Source organism: Balaenoptera acutorostrata, chromosome 15, assembly GCF_949987535.1.
Source record: "Balaenoptera acutorostrata chromosome 15, mBalAcu1.1, whole genome shotgun sequence".
In the NCBI taxonomy this organism is placed as follows: domain Eukaryota; kingdom Metazoa; phylum Chordata; class Mammalia; order Artiodactyla; family Balaenopteridae; genus Balaenoptera; species Balaenoptera acutorostrata.
The window spans coordinates 4,446,373-4,468,251 of NC_080078.1; the positions used below are offsets into that span (position 1 = coordinate 4,446,373).

Here is a 21,879-nt window from a genome sequence, read left to right on the forward strand (position 1 = left end):
GAACCCACCCAAGCAGCCGTTGAACTTGGCTCACTTTCCGTTTCTTTAGTTTCCCCTTCTATTACTTTTGTGTTTCTGCTTTGTTTTCAGATTGCAGCTAAGTGCGTCCCCATTTGTAGCAGCAGTGATTCTGAGTTTGGCTCTGTCGTTTGAAGACTTTCGATGGTCTCTCCAAAGCGATTAAGTTTCTACAGAACTAATCTCAGTTAGGTGAGAGGTGACAGAGGATCTGGTTTGTTAGTCTTTTCTTAGTCTTTTCTGTTCGTCTATTTGACTACTTTGACAAGCTCAAATCAGTTAAGAATCTCTTGCCCAGTGGGAGGAGAATGGCTCTTTAATCTCTAGACTGGTGAGTGTTTATTCCTGACCCATGTCTAAGACTTCAGAACTGAAGGTAAAAGTTCCATTTCTCTGTATGTCTGTGTGTCTGTAATTCAGAAAGGTCTTTACTTCTGACAGTGTGAGTATGTAATGTTTTTCTACTTCTGGATCTATTAAGGTAGATTGTAGAGTCTCTTAAATTCAAGGGTTTCTGTCTTGATTGGCTTACAAAGATACAAATGTGCTTATAAAAATTATGTATCCCTAAAATTCTCAGAGAGAAAGGAATTTGAACTTCTGATACTTTAAATGTGCTAGAAAAGTATTCTTACGGAAATCAAGTCAGGGAATTCCCTGGTGGTGCAGTGGTTAGGACTCGGTGCTTTCACTGCCAGGGTCCGGGTTCAGTCCCTGGTCAGGGAACTAAGATCCAGCAAGCCTCTCGGTGCAGCCAAACAAACAAACAAACAAAAAAGTCAACTCAGAAATTTAAAGACTTCAAGTTTACATAATTTAGGTAAATCTTTGGCAAATGAAGCTAGTTTAATAGTTTTGGTTTAATACAAAGTTACTCCTATCTTATTTATCAGTATTAGGCATACATTGAAAACAATTCTACTTGGGTGTGTTCCTCCTAAATTTATATAGGTGTACCCATCAAATAAGCGAACATTACTTCTACTTAATATTTAAGGTGATGACAAATGTAAATTTGTGTTTAGCCACATTTAATTATTCTTCTGACAAACTTTATTTCAACAGTAACTATGTTTTGTACTGTGTTAGCTTGCCGATACATTCCAAGATCTTTAGTTTACGTAAACCCTTGAACTGATACTAAATTGTGTTACTGACTGGATAATCATTGGATACCGAGGTCATTTCTAAGCAAGACAGAAACCGGAAACGTTGACCACTAAGCATAATCTCAAGTTCTATGCTCTTGCTGCATATTTTTATTTGTTACCTAGAGGCTATATCTGTGGGTGTGTTAATGAATGTGTTTGTCTCTGGCACTTGGAGAAGTTGTGTAAGGGATGTTTGTGGCTTCGTAATGTTGTGTTACGTGTTTTCATGAGCTCTGCTAGCCTACAATGCTGGTGTGTGATGGGCAGTTGTCAGTTATTCACTCCTAGTTTTCTTTGTGCAATGGAAGTAACTTTGGTTCAAAGTTGTTATGAATATAATATGAAGGAGGCTTGAGCAATAGTAATGTTATCGGCTGGAACAGAACTCAGGTGCAGCTGCTCATCGCTCAGAAGTCAATGTTCCAGAGACAAGGGTTGGTGGAAGAAGAAAGATGCTTTATTCAGGAAGCTGGCAACGTGGGAAGATGGTGGACTCGTGTCCCCCAAAGCATCTCCCAGTTGCCAGTTAGAGGGAAAAGGGGTTTATAGGGAAAAGACGGGAAGTCTCTGGGCTGTGCAGGTGGGGGCTACACGCAGAGTAGCACAGTCAGCTCTGACCGTCATCTTGACATTGGTCATGCAGTGGTGTGGTCAGTGTCATGTTGATTGTTTCCGGCACAGTTAATCTTCAAGTCCAGTGTTGGTTTGTTCCCGTTTCCTTGAGGCCAGTTCCTGGAATTGTGTAAGCCATTGGTTCAGGTCTGCTCAAGATGGAGCAGCTTATGTCATAGCTCCCGTCTGGTCATCATACAGTTAGCTCTCTCCTCTTGTAGAGGTTTTAGTATCTGCAAAACAAGTTAGGAATGTGTCTCTGACACTGTTACTTATGTCCTTGGGGAGGAACTAAAGATTCTGTGACTGCTGTTGTCCTGATCGTGAACTGCTTGAACCTGTTGTTTTGTGACTCAGGGGAGGCCTGGGAGACTGCAGCTGTTTTACAAGCAAGAGGCAGGGGACATGGAAGGGCCCTGCAGGGTCCTGCTTGGTTCCAACAACCGAGGGGTACAACTTTGTATGCAAGATGATGAGGTGTAGTTTTGTTTATTAACAGGAACAAAAATAGTTTGGTCCTAAAGTAAAATGACCGATTGTTCCAGCACCAGAAAGAGGATAGTGAAGGACACCACCTGAATGAATCTAGAAAGTTGTAGGAGATTGGTGGAAAGGGAATTGTATGGGTCTCAGCCGAAGGTGGCTCAGTTTTGATGTTTATTGCAGAGATTTTCAAAAAAGAGCTTATGGTTCTCTTAAGTATCATATATTATATTGATGCAAAGCTGGAGTTTGGTTTTCTCTCTGTAAAAATGATATATTTTTTCGTGGAGTATTGGTCTCCTTAATAAGTGGTTGGAAAAGTTGTTCTCTAAATCTGCCTAAACAGCAGAGATTCTGTATCTCACAGGAAGAGCTTTCTGCCCCTAGTTCTGAATTCATCTGGCCGCCTTATTTTCTTGAAAATAAATGCACAGGGAGTTTCCTGGTGGTGCAGCGGTTAAGAATCCGCCTGCCAGTGCAAGGCACACGGGTTCGAGCCCTGGTCCGGGAAGATCCCACATGCTTTTAGAAACTAGAACACGGAGAGAGTGAGGTCATATGAAATTTGAAACGCTAAATATTGTCATAGTTTTAAGCAGTTTGAAGATTGCTGGAAGAAATGATTTGTCATTCATTCAAGTAATACGCATTTGAGGAATACTTGCAAAAAGTAAACAATAAGAAATCCTCTAGAGCCCGCGAGCCACAACTACTGGAACCCACGTGCCTAGAGCCCATGCTCCGCAACAAGAGAAGCCACCGCACTGAGCAGCCGACGCACCACTACGAAGAGAAGCCCCCGCTCACCGCAACTAGAGAGAGCCCACGTGCAACAGCGAAGACCCAACGCAGAGAAAAATAAATAAATAAATAAATAAATAAATAAATAAATAAATGTCTTAAAAAAAAAAGAAAGAAAATAAATGCACAACAAAATTCCTGCGTTTCTGAGAAAGTTAAGCTTCCTTAAAACTGTGTTCCTTTTGGTCTGGTTTTTTCTCTTTAAAGTGTACTGTCAGGAATTCCCTGGCATTTCAGGGGTTAGGACTGTGCGCTTCCACTGCTAGAGGCCTGTTTTTGATCCCTGGTCAGGGAACTAAGATCCCGCAAGCTGCGTGGCACGGCCGAAAAAACAGCAAAGACAAAATCATCATAACTTTAGCCGTTAAACGAAGTCCAGGGCCTTTAGTTCCTCCTCAAGGGCTATTGGGTAATATTCTGAGCTAGGTCCTTGGAGCTGTTTTGCAGAGACTGAAACCCCCAGCATGTGGAAGAAGTTAACTGCATGCTGCCCACAAGCACGCAGACCCCAGACCAGTTGGAAGCAGAAGGCTGATGATGTTGAGTCCCCGCTACCTCACCACCAACCAATCAGAAGAATGTCCGTAAGCTGATCACGCACCCTGTAACCCGGTCTTCAACATGCAGCCCCTTTCTCTTTTCCCTATATAGTCCTCAAGCAAAACCTCAGGAGGGGAGAGTAGGTTCTTTGGAACGAGTCCACCTTCTCACCTGGGCTGCCGGCTTCCTCAGTAAAGCCGTGTTTCCTTTTACCCAACACTTGTCTCTCAGTATTGGAGTCCTGAATGATGCAAGATCTGCCTCATCTTCTGTAGTTTTTCCTCCATGAAAAAGAATTCAGGATTATTTTTCAGAGTTAAGAAATGTGGTTGGATAATCACAACGCCATTAAGCCACACCTCGTTGGGCAGCAAACAGGCGAAGCACACTGGTAATGACCACACACATCATGATTGTGAGAAGACTTTCATCTTTATTATATTTCCCCAAAAGCTGCATTGCACGGTACTCTTTAATAATCTAAAATAACATACAAACTCGTTGAGACGAGTTAAAAACTTACGGCTGAATTCCCACAATTCAGTAATGAGAACTAAAAATATACAAATTTATGCTTACAAGAATTGGGAGGAAATACCCACCTAGCTATAAGTAGAATGGAAATATTATGTAATAGATAAAATGTATATTATGTAATAGATAAAAGCAAAAATCTCTCTTGAAAATGTGAATAAAATTGTATATAGGTGTAAATATACAACAGCTGTAATACTCATCACAAAACTTGGTGGGAATAAGATGTTTCACAATGAAGACTATTTCAAAACTATTTAAAATACATCTATAAATATAAAGTATAAAAATACAATAATTTTATAGGTGACATTTTCAAAATAAGCCAGTGAAGGTTAAGTCATCAGTCATGACCGTGGGGCTCTAATTATATATTTTAAAGTTATTCCCTCCTGTTCTGAGCCCCCTACACGCCACCTTCAAAGGCTTCTAGACTGGGGCAAAGGAGTGTGTAAAAAAATGGGACCTCCAGTGTTCATCTCAGGGGAGATTTGAATGAAATGATCTGCAAATTGGGGTGGTGCCTTCCAAAGGGATGGAACGTGACAGAACCCTGATTTCTTATTGTCCTGCCACAGACTCCTAGAAGCATGCCCCGCTCCCAGGAGTGTGACACGAAAACTCTCTTGAGCTCGTTCTAGAAGACGCTGGGTTCTTCCCCGATCATCTGCACAAGAGGCTTCTCCCTCCCTTCCTCACGGCTGTCGTCAGCGTGTGGATTGACCTCCTGTGCAACATCCTCATCTCTCCTGGGCTCTGTGATCTGGAAGTAAGAGAAGGAGCAAGGACGTCAGATTTCAAAGTGGCAACTGTCCAGGTACAAAGGTTTTCTTTCACATTCTTAGTTCTCACCAGGATTGAGACTCATTTACGATTGCAGTTTTATCTCAAATTCTCCATTCGGAGCCCCACTCCTGCACCGTTCATTGTTTTCAAGTGCGATTCTTGGAGTGTGGTGAGCCTGACTGCAAAAACTCCTGAAGACACCTACGGCCAGGCCCCGTCATCTGCTTTGTAGCCAGGCCTCCGGGTGACTCTGCTCCGGGAGCTGGCCTTTGGAGAGCGCTGCTTTAGTCTCCGCGCACCTCGGTCCTCTGGCGCCACTTAAGTTCGGAACTTGGAGCCACACTGCGGACATCACTGACCGCCCAGCATCGTGGACCAGGAGACCTGCTGCCTGATCCCTAACCCTAATCCTGGATCCTAATGTCTATTGTATTATTAACTTTTAATTGACTTATTTTCTTTATTTTATTTTTGGCTGCATTGGGTCTTTGTTGCTGCGCGTGGGCTTTCTGTAGTTGTGAGTGAGGACCACCCTCCGTTGCTTCTCATGACGCTTCTCTTGTGGCGGAGCACGGGCTCTAGGCGCACAGGCTCAGTAGTTGTGGCTTGCGGGCTCTAGAGTACACAGGCTCAGTAGTTGTGGCTCGTGGGCTCTAGAGCGCAGGCTCAGTAGTTGTGGCGCACGGGCTTAGTTGCTCGGCGGCATGCAGGGTCTTCCCGGACGAGGGCTCGAACCCGTGTGCCCTGCGTTGGCAGGCGGATTCTTAACCACTGAGCCACCAGGGAAGTCCCTGGATCCTAATGTTTAAATAATCGTCAGTCCTAAACTTGGTTAGTGTTATGGGCTGAATGTTTGTGTCCCCCCAAATTCTTATGTTGAAATCTTAAAATCTTAACCGCTAAGGGGCTGGTATTAGGAGGGTGGGGGTCTTTGGGAGGTTATTAGGTCATGGGGTAGAGCCCTCATGAATGAGATTATTGCCCTTGTAATAGAGACTGTGGTCTGTTGTTTATAAGCCACGCAGTCTGTAGTATCTTGTTAGGGCAGGTCGAACGGACTAAGGCAGCTAGTTTGCCAGATTTCAACCAAATGTTTGCTGAATCCTCTGCCCACATCTAGAACTCTAATGTGTCCATTGTAACAAGCCATGCTGAAGATGGCATTCCTTAACCTTCACTCGTTCTGATAAACCGTCTTGACCATAAAGTTGAGGGGGAAAAGGTGAATTGTACAAGAGGAGTCATTGGTCCAGAAGTGGTGAGTCAGGGGAAGTAAAGAGTCACAGGTGATCTGGCCGTAAGCAATTGGAAAGTAAATTTGGATGAAAATAAAGCTAGTCATAATTGGTCTTTTCTTATTGAACGTGTAGGCTGTTGCATCTAATATCCTGTTTGTAGACATTTACTTTGTGGTAGGTAAATCCTAGAACCCATATCCCTGAGGGATGTAAGGCCAAAAATGAATTAAAAAGAGAAACTCGAAACACCGTATATGGAAAACAATCACCATCTCATCAGAGCTGTGATTTGGACCCCACTGCTTTGGGTGAAGTGACTTCAGTGAGACCCATGCGTCTGTGACAGACTGGTTTCCCCGAGGTCTGGCGCCCACGGGCCCCACGGTGCTGGTGTGTGTGTGTGGCTGTGAGGCCGCGGCTGGGCGCTGAGTCGGCGTGTGGCTGTGTGCCCGGCTGGCCCCCTTCCCAGCGTGAGAGGTGAGGTGGGTCCAGCAGTGGGATTCCTCCGATTTCCTCAGTAAGCAACGCGTCATTCCGCCCGCACCTTTGCGGACGCAGACCTACCTTTGCGCAGGCCGATGACCTCAGGCCTGCGTGGTCCTGGGGCCTCTAGGGCAAGAGGGCGCGATCTCTTCCCCACACCCAGAGCTCTGGATCAAAAGCCTGGATCTGGAAAGACAAACAGCCCCTGGAAGTGAGGATGACGCTGCCTTCCCGTGCCCCGCGTCCGGTTCTTTCTCGTCCGTCCCCAAGTCCCAGACCGAATCCCCCATGATCCCCACCTCCTCTCCGGCCCTGCCCCTCCCCCAGACCGCCACAGCCCACCCACCTGCTCGCACTCTTCCCGAGTGACCCTAGCGTTCCAGCCCATGGAACGGATGAACTGGAGACGCAGTTTGTGGAACAAGGGACGCTGGGAGCGGTTCTTTCCATAGAGGAACGAAAAGATGGCCTGTTTGGGGGCCTGGTTGTCCTCTTCCATGTCGTTGGCCACATAGCTGGGGAAAGACATCAGGTGGCTGTCATCAGCACAGGAAGGGCCTCCACTTGAGATCAGCTTCCCAGAAAAGAGGCAGGCTGAGCATCCTGACACGACCCACCCAGCCCTGCCCAGCGTCCCCGAGGGCCGCCCAGTCATCAAGGCGCCACTGCCAGGCAGGACCTTCGGAAGGGTGCCTCTCACACCTTGATGCTGAGGACAAAATCCAAACCCCCTGTTCCCTTCAACTTGTTTTATGTGCACACACCTCTCTCCCTATGTTGTAGGTGTATGTACAGTTCCTGAGGGCAGGAGCTGATCTGATCTATTTCTGCATTCATCCCTCTCCTACCAGATGACACATTTAGGGCTTGGTTCATCTTGATGCATTAATTCAACAGCCTTTTGTGAATCTCTGTTCCCATCACCTCATATTCCCCAGAATGTAGGGTGTACTTTATAAGGTTTGATTAGATGAATGAATGAATGAATGAATGAACATTTTATCCCGTAGCCAAATGCAATACTGATTACCTCGAAGACTCACAATAACAAACATTCGCAAAATGAAAAGAATTGTGCTGAGTGTTTTGGGAATGCATGGACATTTTGACAAGACCTGCCTTCCACGTTGTGTCTAGTCTAATGGGACTGGGGAAGGGGAAAGGGGGAGATAAGAAATGACTGTAATGCAAAGCATCACATTCTAATACGATTTTAAGTAAAGTGCCTCCGGGATGCAGAAGTTAGGGAGATGAGGCATCGTGAAGGTTTTGGTGTTTGAACCCACTTTAAGGATAGGGTCATTTTCTTCAGGTAAATGTGTGGGAAAGATCCCTGGACAGAAAAGCACGATAGAAACTTAGAGGGCAGGGTATTTGGAAGGAACAGTGACACAAAGGAATAAAGTATCAGGACAGTGTGATGGAGATTGCAGAGAGAGTTGAATTCCAACCCAGAACTCTGGCCTTGATTTGGCACGTAATTAGCCAATGACATTGTGTGAAGCGGTCAGACCTGGGTTTTGGAAGGACATTCAGGCAAATAGAGCCGACTGGCTTGGGAGACGTGGAAGAAACATCATTGGGGAGCATTTTCCACCAGGTCCGCGCTATGTGATAAGGGCCCCGATTGTGGCATTTGTCGTGGGAACGCAGAAACGGAAGATAATCACACTTGGTGCTGATGTGGGAAGACCCGAGACCGGAGAATCAGAACCGGAAACGTCTCAAGTCTGTTTACTTGTGGGCAGGATGGTGTCAGTTCTTTCTTCCTCTCCTCTTAGGAAGGTTTCGTGTTTTGCTTTGTTTCGTTCAGTGTTTTAATTGACATTAGGGCAGTTTGTTTTGACAATGAATGGTATAAAAAACATAACTTGGTTTGAAAAAGAAACCACTCTGCCGTAATCCTGTCATTTTCACAGCCAGAGTAAACGGTACAGAGGGGTTTCAAAAGATAGATGAAAGGTCAGAGCCCCAGGTCTCTCCCTGCGCCCTCCCAGGGTGTTGAATATTGATGGAGGGGATGGAGCAAGATACTCACAGAGCTATAAAGAAATGGATTCTCTGGAATTGCCAGGAGAAGAGCCCGGCCCGGCTGAAATAAGCTATCACCATCGACAGGAGGTACTGATGGAAAGAGGGAAAAAAACGTAGGAGAGAGGTCACATCGTGGAAGAGGAAAAACAGTGGGGTAAGGGAGCAGGGGACGAGGAATGGGTGGTGTCACTTGGAGAAGAGACCCCCGTGTTGGGTGAGCCTGATCATTTGGGGGAGGGGAGGGGACAGAAGGTCAGAGTTTGCGACGCTCCAAGGATGGGAGGCTGTGGGTTTGAGGGCGTGGACTTAGGGCCGCTGGCACTGGACGGTGTTTGATGAACCGGAGCCAAGGCGAGTCCCCAGGAGCTGAGAGGAGAGGGGACTTAGGCAGCACCCACCAAAGGGGCACACCTGGGGCTCAGATCCCAGAGGGGACCTCGAGGCCCCTGGAGGGAAGTGTTGACAAGGCATCAGGTTGGGAGGGGAGTGGAAACGTGGGTGTAGAAAGCACCCCGCGTGCCCACCCAGGACAGGCGCTGGAGCAGGAATCCATCTCAGTGGGGGACTTACCTTGTCAGATACTTGCAGGTTTTTGTCCCAGGCGAGGAATTTCCTAATGACGGGATCCTCTGGGAAAAGAGGGCAGATGTTTGCCAGTGGGAACAGGGCTGTCGTGGGAGCATTCCAGAGCCAAGAGGGAGAACCACGCCCCCCCTGGGGAAATGCCAAGATGTGGCCCAGGGTGAAGCTGATGGGAAGAGGGGAGGGAAGACCATTCACTGTGGGAGGAAAAGGGGTGACTCCCCTTCGAGGGGGGCTGAGTGACAGGGAGTGATGCCCCTTCATCATGCATTCACGTTACCAGTGCAGAGGGCATCGAGTTACAGCCAGTTTCTCAATTGACAGTCACGTCAGGGAGCGAAGGTGGCTTGTCAGCCCCACCTCCCCCCCAACCCCCCCCCCCCCCCGCCGTCCCACGCCAGTAAGATTCAAAAGGCCAGTAAGAGCTAGAGTCTCAGGGGTACAGTTGAAACCAAGCGAACCTAATCCTGTATCATTTCTAAATCTAACCCAGTCTTGTATCATTTGTGAGTCTAACCTAATCCTGTATCATTTATGTGTCCCCTGTGTCCTTTATCCGTAGACAGTCCGCCAGGGACGGAGAGCGCCCCAAGTAGCAGGGAATTCTTTTCCATTGGGCAAGTGTAGTCATTGGAAGTTTTTGTTTGTTTGTTTTTCAAGTATAGGATTGGAGGGTGCTGGGCGGGGAGGGGGTGGGTGCTGGTCCTTACCGAGCATCCTGTTGAAGACCTCGTGGTGCTCAGGCAGCACTGAAGACACCCGCTGTCGCTTGAGTTTCATCTTGAGCCCAATCAGCCAGTCCACGACCCAGGTGTCCTGGGCCTCAGTGGCCGGCTCGCCCTCCTCCTCCTCCTCTCTGAACGCCACTGACCTCTTCCTCTTACAGCCAGGGCGCTGAGGCGGGGAGCTGCAGCCGGCCCAGGGGGCTGAGAAAAGACAAGAGACTACAATAGGACGTTCTCATCTTGGGAGTTCAGCCACTGGTGACCACCCAACCCCACCCCGACTCCGCCTCCCCCCCGAAACACCCCTACCCTTTTCAGTCTCATAGACCTCTGACCTTGCCCCAAGTCATCTTTCCATCTTTCTCTGTCCATATCTACCTATCCCTCCCCTGACTCATTTTGTCATTTTTCCAGCTTCCTGTCCTGAAAACTCTTTCTCATGGTAGATAATTTCTCCCACTAGGAAAAAAGAAGAAAAAGAACCCTCCCCTTGTTTCCTCTCTTCCCCTCTCTCATCCTTGGATCTCATCTCCTAACCCTCTTTCTTGCTTCCCAGGGTTTCCGTGTCCCCAGCTCCTGTCCGCTCCTCCCTCAATCCCTGGCTTTCCGAATGTCTCCCTTCTTTCATAGGCACCTGACGCAGGTGCTCCTTCCCGACCTCTGTACCCTTTCCTCCTTACTGGTCAAGCCTCTGAAATTCCTTCTCGTGCCAGCTCCCTCACCTGACGGTCCTGGTCTTTCTTCGTTGACAGTCACCTCCAGGGGGTACCCTGAGGAGCTGGGCTGGGAGTCCTGGTCCTCAACCTGGGAACTCGGTTGACGACTGGCCATGATTTCTCCCAAACTCTTCCCTTCCTCAAAGCCTAGACTCTGCTTTGTCCCAACTCTTCTTCTGGACTTGGGCAAAACACAAGTGGTCGTCCCTTCTCCAAGCTGCGGGGCAACTGGCAGTGGAGAAAAGCTCTGGCGAGATGCTATTGTCCACCTCTGCTGCCGAGCGCCACGGAGTCTGGTCCTTCCAATCAGGAAGGTCGGAAGCCTGTGACGTCATCATGGGTCATTCCAACCTGGCCACCAGTTTGAATGAAAACACAAGTAACTGTCAGACCTATGTGTGCACTTGTCCCAGAGATCAGGGGAAAATGGTATCTCCTGCCACTGACCCAACCTCTGCCCGTCCTCTAAAACCCCCCTCAAGGTGTCCGGACCCCTCTTTACCGCTTCCCAGCAGGTGCGCTGTCCTCTCCCTGCTGGACTCTCCCCCTCGCTCCCGTTCCTTTTCCACGGCCTGGTGGGAGAGTGGGGAGAGGGACAAGGAAACTTAGGGGAAGCAGCAACGGTTAAGCCTTATAAGAGTGAGAGAAGTATGTAAAAAAAAGATCCCAGGTGCACTGACTGACTGGATTGAAAAGTTACGTTAAAACACGCAGTTTGGCAAAGCTCTTCTGCTCAATGTGTACTGACACTGTGTTCAGAATTCTGTACTGGGGGAGCACACGTCCGCCACCCTCAGGCACCTTTGAGTCCAAGAGCCATTTTGAGAAGCTAAAATCAGAGAGAAGTACAGGTGCTCACGCACCCTTCAAAGGGGGTCTACAAACAAACACAAAACAACAAAAAAGGGCACCTTTGGATTTCACAAAGTCCATGGATTGTCCAAAGCCTGCCCCTCGATTCCAATTAAGAAATTCTAGTCTACTTACCAAAAAGTTTTTTTTTTTAAACATCTCTATTGGAGTATAATTGCTTTACAATGGTGTGTTAGTTTCTGCTTTATAACGAAGTGAATCAGTTATACATACACATATGTTCCCATATCTCTTTCCTCTTGCATCTCCCTCCCTCCCACCCTCCCTATCCCACCCCTCTAGGTGGTCGCAAAGCACCGAGCTGACCTCCCTGTGCTATGCGGCTGCTTCCCACTAGCTATCTATTTTACGTTTGGTAGTGTATATATGTCCATGCCACTCTCTCACCCTGTCACATCTCACCCCTCCCCCTCCCCATATCCTCAAGTCCCTTCTCTAGTAGGTCTGTGTCTTTATTCGCATCTTGCCACTAGGTTCTTCATGACCTTTTTTTTTTTCCCTTAGATTCCATATATATGTGTTAGCATACTGTATTTGTTTTTCTCTTTCTGACTTACTTCACTCTGTATGACAGACTCTAACTCCATCCACCTCACTACAAATACCTCCATTTCATTTCTTTTTGTGGCTGAGTAATATTCCATTGTGTATCTGTGCCACATCTTCTTTATCCCTTCATCCGATGATGGACACTTAGGTTGCTTCCATGTCCTGGCTATTGTAAATAGAGCTGCAATGAACATCTTGGTACATGACTCTTTTTGAATTATGGTTTTCTCAGGGTATATGCCCAGTAGTGGGATTGCTGGGTCGTATGGTAGTTCTATTTTTAGTTTTTAAAGGAACCTCCATACTGTTCTCCATAGTGGCTGTGTCAGTGTACGTTCCCAGAAACAGTGCAGGAGGAGGGTTCCCTTTTCTCCACACCCTCTCCACCATTTATTGTTTGTAGATTTTTTGATGATGGCCGTTCTGAGTGGTGTGAGGTGATACCTCATTGTCGTTTTGATTTGCATTTCTCTAATGATTAGTGTTGTTGAGCATCCTTTTCACGTGTTTGTTAGCAATCTTCTATCTTCTTTGGAGAAACGTCCATTTAGGTCTTGTGTCCATTTTTGGATTGAGTTGTTTGTTTTTTTGATATTGAGCTGCGTGAGCTGCTTGTATATTTTGGAGATGAATCCTTTGTCAGTTGCTTCGTTTACAAATATTTTCTCCCACTCTGAGGGTTGTTTTTTTGTCTTGTTTATGGTTTCCTTTGCTGTGCAAAAGCTTTTACGTTTCCTTAGGTCCCATTTGTTTATTTTTGTTTTTATTTCCATTTTTCTAAGAGATGGGTCAAAAAGGATCTTGCTGTGATTTATGTGATAGAGTGTTCTGCCTATGTTTTCCTCTAAGAGTTTTCTAGTGTCGGGCCTTACATTTAGGTCTTTAATCCATTTTGAGTTTATTTTTGTGTTATGGTGTTAGGTAGTGTTCTCATTTCATTCTTTGACAGGTAGCTGTCCAGTTTTCCCAGCCCCACTTATTGAAGAGGCTGTCTTTTCTCCACTGTATATTCTTGCCTCCTTCATCAAAGATAAGGTGACCATATGTGCGTGGGTTTATCTCTGGGCTTCCTATCCTGTTCCATTGATGTATATTTCTCTTCCCTAAAGTATATTTCAGTAAAGGTATGTACGTTGTTTTTTTAGACACAAGGCTATCGCACACTTAACAGACTACAGTATAGTGTAAACGTCAGTTTCTCATGCACGGGTACACCAAAAAATTCATGTGACTTGCGTTATGGCGGTATTTGCTTCATTGCAGTGTTGTGGAACTGAAGCTGCAGTGTCTCTGAGCTGGGCCTGTATACCCAGAAGTGGGATTGCTGGATCGTATGGAATTTTTATTTAAAAGATTTTGAGAAAACTCCATACTGTTTTCCACAGTGCCTGCACGATGTTACATTCCTGCCTCCAATATGCAAGGGTTACGATTTCTCTACAACCTTGACAGCTGTATGTTGAAAAAGAAAGAAGAAATTGTAGCCATTCTAACAGATGTGAGGTACTATCTCATGATGATTTTGATTTGCAGTTCCCGGATGATTAGTGACGTTGAGCACCTTTTCACGTACCTGGTGCTGTGTGAAGTATTCCTAACACACATACACAGACACAAAGGGATAGAAGGAATCTTTTGGAAGTGATGAGTATATTACCGTGATGGTGGTGATGGTATCACAGGTGTGTGCATATGTCCAGACTCATCAAGTTATACAAATTAAACCTGGGCTGGATTTTGTGTATCAGGTATACGTAAATAAAGCTGTAAAAGCCCAGCAACAAGTGGTGTGTTTCCTGAGCCGGTGAAGCCCAGGTACATCTTTTCTCCTCTCCCAGGGGTGAACCCACCCAAGCAGCCGTTGAACTTGGCTCACTTTCCGTTTCTTTAGTTTCCCCTTCTATTACTTTTGTGTTTCTGCTTTGTTTTCAGATTGCAGCTAAGTGCGTCCCCATTTGTAGCAGCAGTGATTCTGAGTTTGGCTCTGTCGTTTGAAGACTTTCGATGGTCTCTCCAAAGCGATTAAGTTTCTACAGAACTAATCTCAGTTAGGTGAGAGGTGACAGAGGATCTGGTTTGTTAGTCTTTTCTTAGTCTTTTCTGTTCGTCTATTTGACTACTTTGACAAGCTCAAATCAGTTAAGAATCTCTTGCCCAGTGGGAGGAGAACGGCTCTTTAATCTCTAGACTGGTGAGTGTTTATTCCTGACCCATGTCTAAGACTTCAGAACTGAAGGTAAAAGTTCCATTTCTCTGTATGTCTGTGTGTCTGTAATTCAGAAAGGTCTTTACTTCTGACAGTGTGAGTATGTAATGTTTTTCTACTTCTGGATCTATTAAGGTAGATTGTAGAGTCTCTTAAATTCAAGGGTTTCTGTCTTGATTGGCTTACAAAGATACAAATGTGCTTATAAAAATTATGTATCCCTAAAATTCTCAGAGAGAAAGGAATTTGAACTTCTGATACTTTAAATGTGCTAGAAAAGTATTCTTACGGAAATCAAGTCAGGGAATTCCCTGGTGGTGCAGTGGTTAGGACTCGGTGCTTTCACTGCCAGGGTCCGGGTTCAGTCCCTGGTCAGGGAACTAAGATCCAGCAAGCCTCTCGGTGCAGCCAAAAACACAAACAAACAAAAAAGTCAACTCAGAAATTTAAAGACTTCAAGTTTACATAATTTAGGTAAATCTTTGGCAAATGAAGCTAGTTTAATAGTTTTGGTTTAATACAAAGTTACTCCTATCTTATTTATCAGTATTAGGCATACATTGAAAACAATTCTACTTGGGTGTGTTCCTCCTAAATTTATATAGGTGTACCCATCAAATAAGCGAACATTACTTCTACTTAATATTTAAGGTGATGACAAATGTAAATTTGTGTTTAGCCACATTTAATTATTCTTCTGACAAACTTTATTTCAACAGTAACTATGTTTTGTACTGTGTTAGCTTGCCGATACATTCCAAGATCTTTAGTTTACGTAAACCCTTGAACTGATACTAAATTGTGTTACTGACTGGATAATCATTGGATACCGAGGTCATTTCTAAGCAAGACAGAAACCGGAAACGTTGACCACTAAGCATAATCTCAAGTTCTATGCTCTTGCTGCATATTTTTATTTGTTACCTAGAGGCTATATCTGTGGGTGTGTTAATGAATGTGTTTGTCTCTGGCACTTGGAGAAGTTGTGTAAGGGATGTTTGTGGCTTCGTAATGTTGTGTTACGTGTTTTCATGAGCTCTGCTAGCCTACAATGCTGGTGTGTGATGGGCAGTTGTCAGTTATTCACTCCTAGTTTTCTTTGTGCAATGGAAGTAACTTTGGTTCAAAGTTGTTATGAATATAATATGAAGGAGGCTTGAGCAATAGTAATGTTATCGGCTGGAACAGAACTCAGGTGCAGCTGCTCATCGCTCAGAAGTCAATGTTCCAGAGACAAGGGTTGGTGGAAGAAGAAAGATGCTTTATTCAGGAAGCTGGCAACGTGGGAAGATGGTGGACTCGTGTCCCCCAAAGCATCTCCCAGTTGCCAGTTAGAGGGAAAAGGGGTTTATAGGGAAAAGACGGGAAGTCTCTGGGCTGTGCAGGTGGGGGCTACACGCAGAGTAGCACAGTCAGCTCTGACCGTCATCTTGACATTGGTCATGCAGTGGTGTGGTCAGTGTCATGTTGATTGTTTCCGGCACAGTTAATCTTCAAGTCCAGTGTTGGTTTGTTCCCGTTTCCTTGAGGCCAGTTCCTGGAATTGTGTAAGCCATTGGTTCAGGTCTGCTCAAGATGGAGCAGCTTATGTCATAGCTCCCGTCTGGTCATCATACAGTTAGCTCTCTCCTCTTGTAGAGGTTTTAGTATCTGCAAAACAAGTTAGGAATGTGTCTCTGACACTGTTACTTATGTCCTTGGGGAGGAACTAAAGATTCTGTGACTGCTGTTGTCCTGATCGTGAACTGCTTGAACCTGTTGTTTTGTGACTCAGGGGAGGCCTGGGAGACTGCAGCTGTTTTACAAGCAAGAGGCAGGGGACATGGAAGGGCCCTGCAGGGTCCTGCTTGGTTCCAACAACCGAGGGGTACAACTTTGTATGCAAGATGATGAGGTGTAGTTTTGTTTATTAACAGGAACAAAAATAGTTTGGTCCTAAAGTAAAATGACCGATTGTTCCAGCACCAGAAAGAGGATAGTGAAGGACACCACCTGAATGAATCTAGAAAGTTGTAGGAGATTGGTGGAAAGGGAATTGTATGGGTCTCAGCCGAAGGTGGCTCAGTTTTGATGTTTATTGCAGAGATTTTCAAAAAAGAGCTTATGGTTCTCTTAAGTATCATATATTATATTGATGCAAAGCTGGAGTTTGGTTTTCTCTCTGTAAAAATGATATATTTTTTCGTGGAGTATTGGTCTCCTTAATAAGTGGTTGGAAAAGTTGTTCTCTAAATCTGCCTAAACAGCAGAGATTCTGTATCTCACAGGAAGAGCTTTCTGCCCCTAGTTCTGAATTCATCCGGCCGCCTTATTTTCTTGAAAATAAATGCACAGGGAGTTTCCTGGTGGTGCAGCGGTTAAGAATCCGCCTGCCAGTGCAAGGCACACGGGTTCGAGCCCTGGTCCGGGAAGATCCCACATGCTTTTAGAAACTAGAACACGGAGAGAGTGAGGTCATATGAAATTTGAAACGCTAAATATTGTCATAGTTTTAAGCAGTTTGAAGATTGCTGGAAGAAATGATTTGTCATTCATTCAAGTAATACGCATTTGAGGAATACTTGCAAAAAGTAAACAATAAGAAATCCTCTAGAGCCCGCGAGCCACAACTACTGGAACCCACGTGCCTAGAGCCCATGCTCCGCAACAAGAGAAGCCACCGCACTGAGCAGCCGACGCACCACTACGAAGAGAAGCCCCCGCTCACCGCAACTAGAGAGAGCCCACGTGCAACAGCGAAGACCCAACGCAGAGAAAAATAAATAAATAAATAAATAAATAAATAAATGTCTTAAAAAAAAAGAAAGAAAATAAATGCACAACAAAATTCCTGCGTTTCTGAGAAAGTTAAGCTTCCTTAAAACTGTGTTCCTTTTGGTCTGGTTTTTTCTCTTTAAAGTGTACTGTCAGGAATTCCCTGGCATTTCAGGGGTTAGGACTGTGCGCTTCCACTGCTAGAGGCCTGTTTTTGATCCCTGGTCAGGGAACTAAGATCCCACAAGCTGCGTGGCGCGGCCGAAAAAACAGCAAAGACAAAATCATGATACTTTAGCCGTTAAACGAAGTCCAGGGCCTTTAGTTGCTCCTCAAGGGCCATCGGGTAATATTCTGAGCCACGTCCTTGGAGCTGTTTTGCAGAGACTGAAACCCCCAGCAGGTGGAAGAAGTTAACTGCATGCTGCCCACAAGCACGCAGACCCCAGACCCGTTGGAAGCAGAAGGCTGATGATGTTGAGTCCCTGCTACCTCACCACCGACCAATCAGAAGAATGTCCGTGAGATGATCACGCACCCTGTAACCCTGTCTTCAACATGCAGCCCCTTTCTCTTTTCCCTATATAGTCCTCAAGCAAAACCTCAGGAGGGGAGAGTAGGTTCTTTGGGACGAGTCCACCTTCTCCCCTGGGCTGCCGGCTTCCTCAGTAAAGCCGTGTTTCCTTTTACCCAACACTTGTCTCTCAGTATTGGAGTCCTGAATGATGCAAGATCTGCCTCATCTTCTGTAGTTTTTCCTCCATGAAAAAGAATTCAGGATTATTTTTCAGAGTTAAGAAATGTGGTTGGGGGCTTCCCTGGTGGCGCAGTGGTTGAGAATCTGCCTGCCAAGGCAGGGGACACGGGTTCGAGCCCTGGTCTGGGAAGATCCCACATGCCGCGGAGCAACTAGGCCCGTGAGCCACAGTTACTGAGCCTGCGCGTCTGGAGCCTGTGCTCCGCAACAAGAGAGGCCGCGATAGTGAGAGGCCCGTGCACCGCGATGAAGAGTGGCCCCCACTTGCCGCAACTAGAGAAAGCCCTCACACAGAAACGAAGACCCAACACAGCCATAAATAAATAAGTAAATAAATAAAAATTAAAAAAAAAAAAAAGAAATGTGGTTGGATAATCACAACGCCATTAAGCCACACCTCATTGGGCAGCAAACAGGCGAAGCACACTGGTAATGACCACACACATCATGATTGTGAGAAGACTTTCATCTTTATTATATTTCCCCAAAAGCTGCATTGCACGGTACTCTTTAATAATCTAAAATAACATACAAACTCGTTGAGACGAGTTAAAAACTTACGGCTGAATTCCCACAATTCAGTAATGAGAACTAAAAATATACAAATTTATGCTTACAAGAATTGGGAGGAAATACCCACCTAGCTATAAGTAGAATGGAAATATTATGTAATAGATAAAATGTATATTATGTAATAGATAAAAGCAAAAATCTCTCTTGAAAATGTGAATAAAATTGTATATAGGTGTAAATATACAACAGCTGTAATACTCATCACAAAACTTGGTGGGAATAAGATGTTTCACAATGAAGACTATTTCAAAACTATTTAAAATACATCTATAAATATAAAGTATAAAAATACAATAATTTTATAGGTGACATTTTCAAAATAAGCCAGTGAAGGTTAAGTCATCAGTCATGACCGTGGGGCTCTAATTATATATTTTAAAGTTATTCCCTCCTGTTCTGAGCCCCCTACACGCCACCTTCAAAGGCTTCTAGACTGGGGCAAAGGAGTGTGTAAAAAAATGGGACCTCCAGTGTTCATCTCAGGGGAGATTTGAATGAAATGATCTGCAAATTGGGGTGGTGCCTTCCAAAGGGATGGAACGTGACAGAACCCTGATTTCTTATTGTCCTGCCACAGACTCCTAGAAGCATGCCCCGCTCCCAGGAGTGTGACACGAAAACTCTCTTGAGCTCGTTCTAGAAGACGCTGGGTTCTTCCCGATCATCTGCACAAGAGGCTTCTCCCTCCCTTCCTCACGGCTGTCGTCAGCGTGTGGATTGACCTCCTGTGCAACATCCTCATCTCTCCTGGGCTCTGTGATCTGGAAGTAAGAGAAGGAGCAAGGACGTCAGATTTCAAAGTGGCAACTGTCCAGGTACAAAGGTTTTCACATTCTTAGTTCTCACCAGGATTGAGACTCATTTACGATTGCAGTTTTATCTCAAATTCTCCATTCGGAGCCCCACTCCTGCACCGTTCATTGTTTTCAAGTGCGATTCTTGGAGTGTGGTGAGCCTGACTGCAAAAGCTACTGAAGACACCTACGGCCAGGCCCCGTCATCTGCTTTGTAGCCAGGCCTCCGGGTGACTCTGCTCCGGGAGCTGGCCTTTGGAGAGCGCTGCTTTAGTCTCCGCGCACCTCGGTCCTCTGGCGCCACTTAAGTTCGGAACTTGGAGCCACACTGCGGACATCACTGACCGCCCAGCATCGTGGACCAGGAGACCTGCTGCCTGATCCCTAATCCTAATCCTGGATCCTAATGTCTATTGTATTATTAACTTTTAATTGACTTATTTTCTTTATTTTATTTTTGGCTGCATTGGGTCTTTGTTGCTGCGCGTGGGCTTTCTGTAGTTGTGAGTGAGGACCACCCTCCGTTGCTTCTCATGACGCTTCTCTTGTGGCGGAGCACGGGCTCTAGGCGCACAGGCTCAGTAGTTGTGGCTTGCGGGCTCTAGAGTACACAGGCTCAGTAGTTGTGGCTCGTGGGCTCTAGAGCGCAGGCTCAGTAGTTGTGGCGCACGGGCTTAGTTGCTCGGCGGCATGCAGGGTCTTCCCGGACGAGGGCTCGAACCCGTGTGCCCTGCGTTGGCAGGCGGATTCTTAACCACTGAGCCACCAGGGAAGTCCCTGGATCCTAATGTTTAAATAATCGTCAGTCCTAAACTTGGTTAGTGTTATGGGCTGAATGTTTGTGTCCCCCCAAATTCTTATGTTGAAATCTTAAAATCTTAACCGCTAAGGGGCTGGTATTAGGAGGGTGGGGGTCTTTGGGAGGTTATTAGGTCATGGGGTAGAGCCCTCATGAATGAGATTATTGCCCTTGTAATAGAGACTGTGGTCTGTTGTTTATAAGCCACGCAGTCTGTAGTATCTTGTTAGGGCAGGTCGAACGGACTAAGGCAGCTAGTTTGCCAGATTTCAACCAAATGTTTGCTGAATCCTCTGCCCACATCTAGAACTCTAATGTGTCCATTGTAACAAGCCATGCTGAAGATGGCATTCCTTAACCTTCACTCGTTCTGATAAACCGTCTTGACCATAAAGTTGAGGGGGAAAAGGTGAATTGTACAAGAGGAGTCATTGGTCCAGAAGTGGTGAGTCAGGGGAAGTAAAGAGTCACAGGTGATCTGGCCGTAAGCAATTGGAAAGTAAATTTGGATGAAAATAAAGCTAGTCATAATTGGTCTTTTCTTATTGAACGTGTAGGCTGTTGCATCTAATATCCTGTTTGTAGACATTTACTTTGTGGTAGGTAAATCCTAGAACCCATATCCCTGAGGGATGTAAGGCCAAAAATGAAGTAAAAAGAGAAACTCGAAACACCGTATATGGAAAACAATCACCATCTCATCAGAGCTGTGATTTGGACCCCACTGCTTTGGGTGAAGTGACTTCAGTGAGACCCATGCGTCTGTGACAGACTGGTTTCCCCGAGGTCTGGCGCCCACGGGCCCCACGGTGCTGGTGTGTGTGTGTGGCTGTGAGGCCGCGGCTGGGCGCTGAGTCGGCGTGTGGCTGTGTGCCCGGCTGGCCCCCTTCCCAGCGTGAGAGGTGAGGTGGGTCCAGCAGTGGGATTCCTCCGATTTCCTCAGTAAGCAACGCGTCATTCCGCCCGCACCTTTGCGGACGCAGACCTACCTTTGCGCAGGCCGATGACCTCAGGCCTGCGTGGTCCTGGGGCCTCTAGGGCAAGAGGGCGCGATCTCTTCCCCACACCCAGAGCTCTGGATCAAAAGCCTGGATCTGGAAAGACAAACAGCCCCTGGAAGTGAGGATGACGCTGCCTTCCCGTGCCCCGCGTCCGGTTCTTTCTCGTCCGTCCCCAAGTCCCAGACCGAATCCCCCATGATCCCCACCTCCTCTCCGGCCCTGCCCCTCCCCCAGACCGCCACAGCCCACCCACCTGCTCGCACTCTTCCCGAGTGACCCTAGCGTTCCAGCCCATGGAACGGATGAACTGGAGACGCAGTTTGTGGAACAAGGGACGCTGGGAGCGGTTCTTTCCATAGAGGAACGAAAAGATGGCCTGTTTGGGGGCCTGGTTGTCCTCTTCCATGTCGTTGGCCACATAGCTGGGGAAAGACATCAGGTGGCTGTCATCAGCACAGGAAGGGCCTCCACTTGAGATCAGCTTCCCAGAAAAGAGGCAGGCTGAGCATCCTGACACGACCCACCCAGCCCTGCCCAGCGTCCCCGAGGGCCGCCCAGTCATCAAGGCGCCACTGCCAGGCAGGACCTTCGGAAGGGTGCCTCTCACACCTTGATGCTGAGGACAAAATCCAAACCCCCTGTTCCCTTCAACTTGTTTTATGTGCACACACCTCTCTCCCTATGTTGTAGGTGTATGTACAGTTCCTGAGGGCAGGAGCTGATCTGATCTATTTCTGCATTCATCCCTCTCCTACCAGATGACACATTTAGGGCTTGGTTCATCTTGATGCATTAATTCAACAGCCTTTTGTGAATCTCTGTTCCCATCACCTCATATTCCCCAGAATGTAGGGTGTACTTTATAAGGTT

The 21,879-nt window shown here is 46.4% G+C and overlaps 2 protein-coding genes across 17 annotated transcripts in view; one reads left to right on the forward strand and one right to left on the reverse strand.

Moving 5' to 3' along the window:
* The window catches only part of ZNF12 (zinc finger protein 12), a 92,914-nt gene that overhangs the window by 41,678 nt on the left and 29,357 nt on the right, over nt 1-21,879 (forward strand). For 2 of the 16 annotated variants that reach the window (XM_057529986.1, XM_057529996.1), the window contains exons 1-2: nt 4,802-4,956; nt 18,993-19,230. The exons of 10 other annotated variants lie outside the window; for them this stretch is intronic. The gene's annotated coding sequence lies outside the window, so the exon portion shown is untranslated. Of the gene's footprint in view, nt 1-4,801; nt 4,957-13,607; nt 13,629-13,914; nt 14,178-18,992; nt 19,231-21,879 lie in introns of those variants that run through there. 4 more of the 16 variants (XM_057529988.1, XM_057529990.1, XM_057529987.1 and 1 more) reach the window with 4 other exon arrangements.
* The window catches only part of LOC103012106 (uncharacterized), a 48,321-nt gene that overhangs the window by 23,132 nt on the left and 3,310 nt on the right, over nt 1-21,879 (reverse strand). Inside the window, 11 exon segments of the mRNA XM_057528704.1 lie at nt 4,839-4,902; nt 6,780-6,832; nt 6,993-7,161; nt 8,685-8,770; nt 9,251-9,309; nt 9,973-10,188; nt 10,710-10,931; nt 11,206-11,275; nt 19,113-19,176; nt 21,050-21,102; nt 21,263-21,431. Of these exon segments, the coding sequence (XP_057384687.1) occupies nt 4,839-4,902; nt 6,780-6,832; nt 6,993-7,161; nt 8,685-8,770; nt 9,251-9,309; nt 9,973-10,188; nt 10,710-10,931; nt 11,206-11,275; nt 19,113-19,176; nt 21,050-21,102; nt 21,263-21,431 (1,225 nt within the window).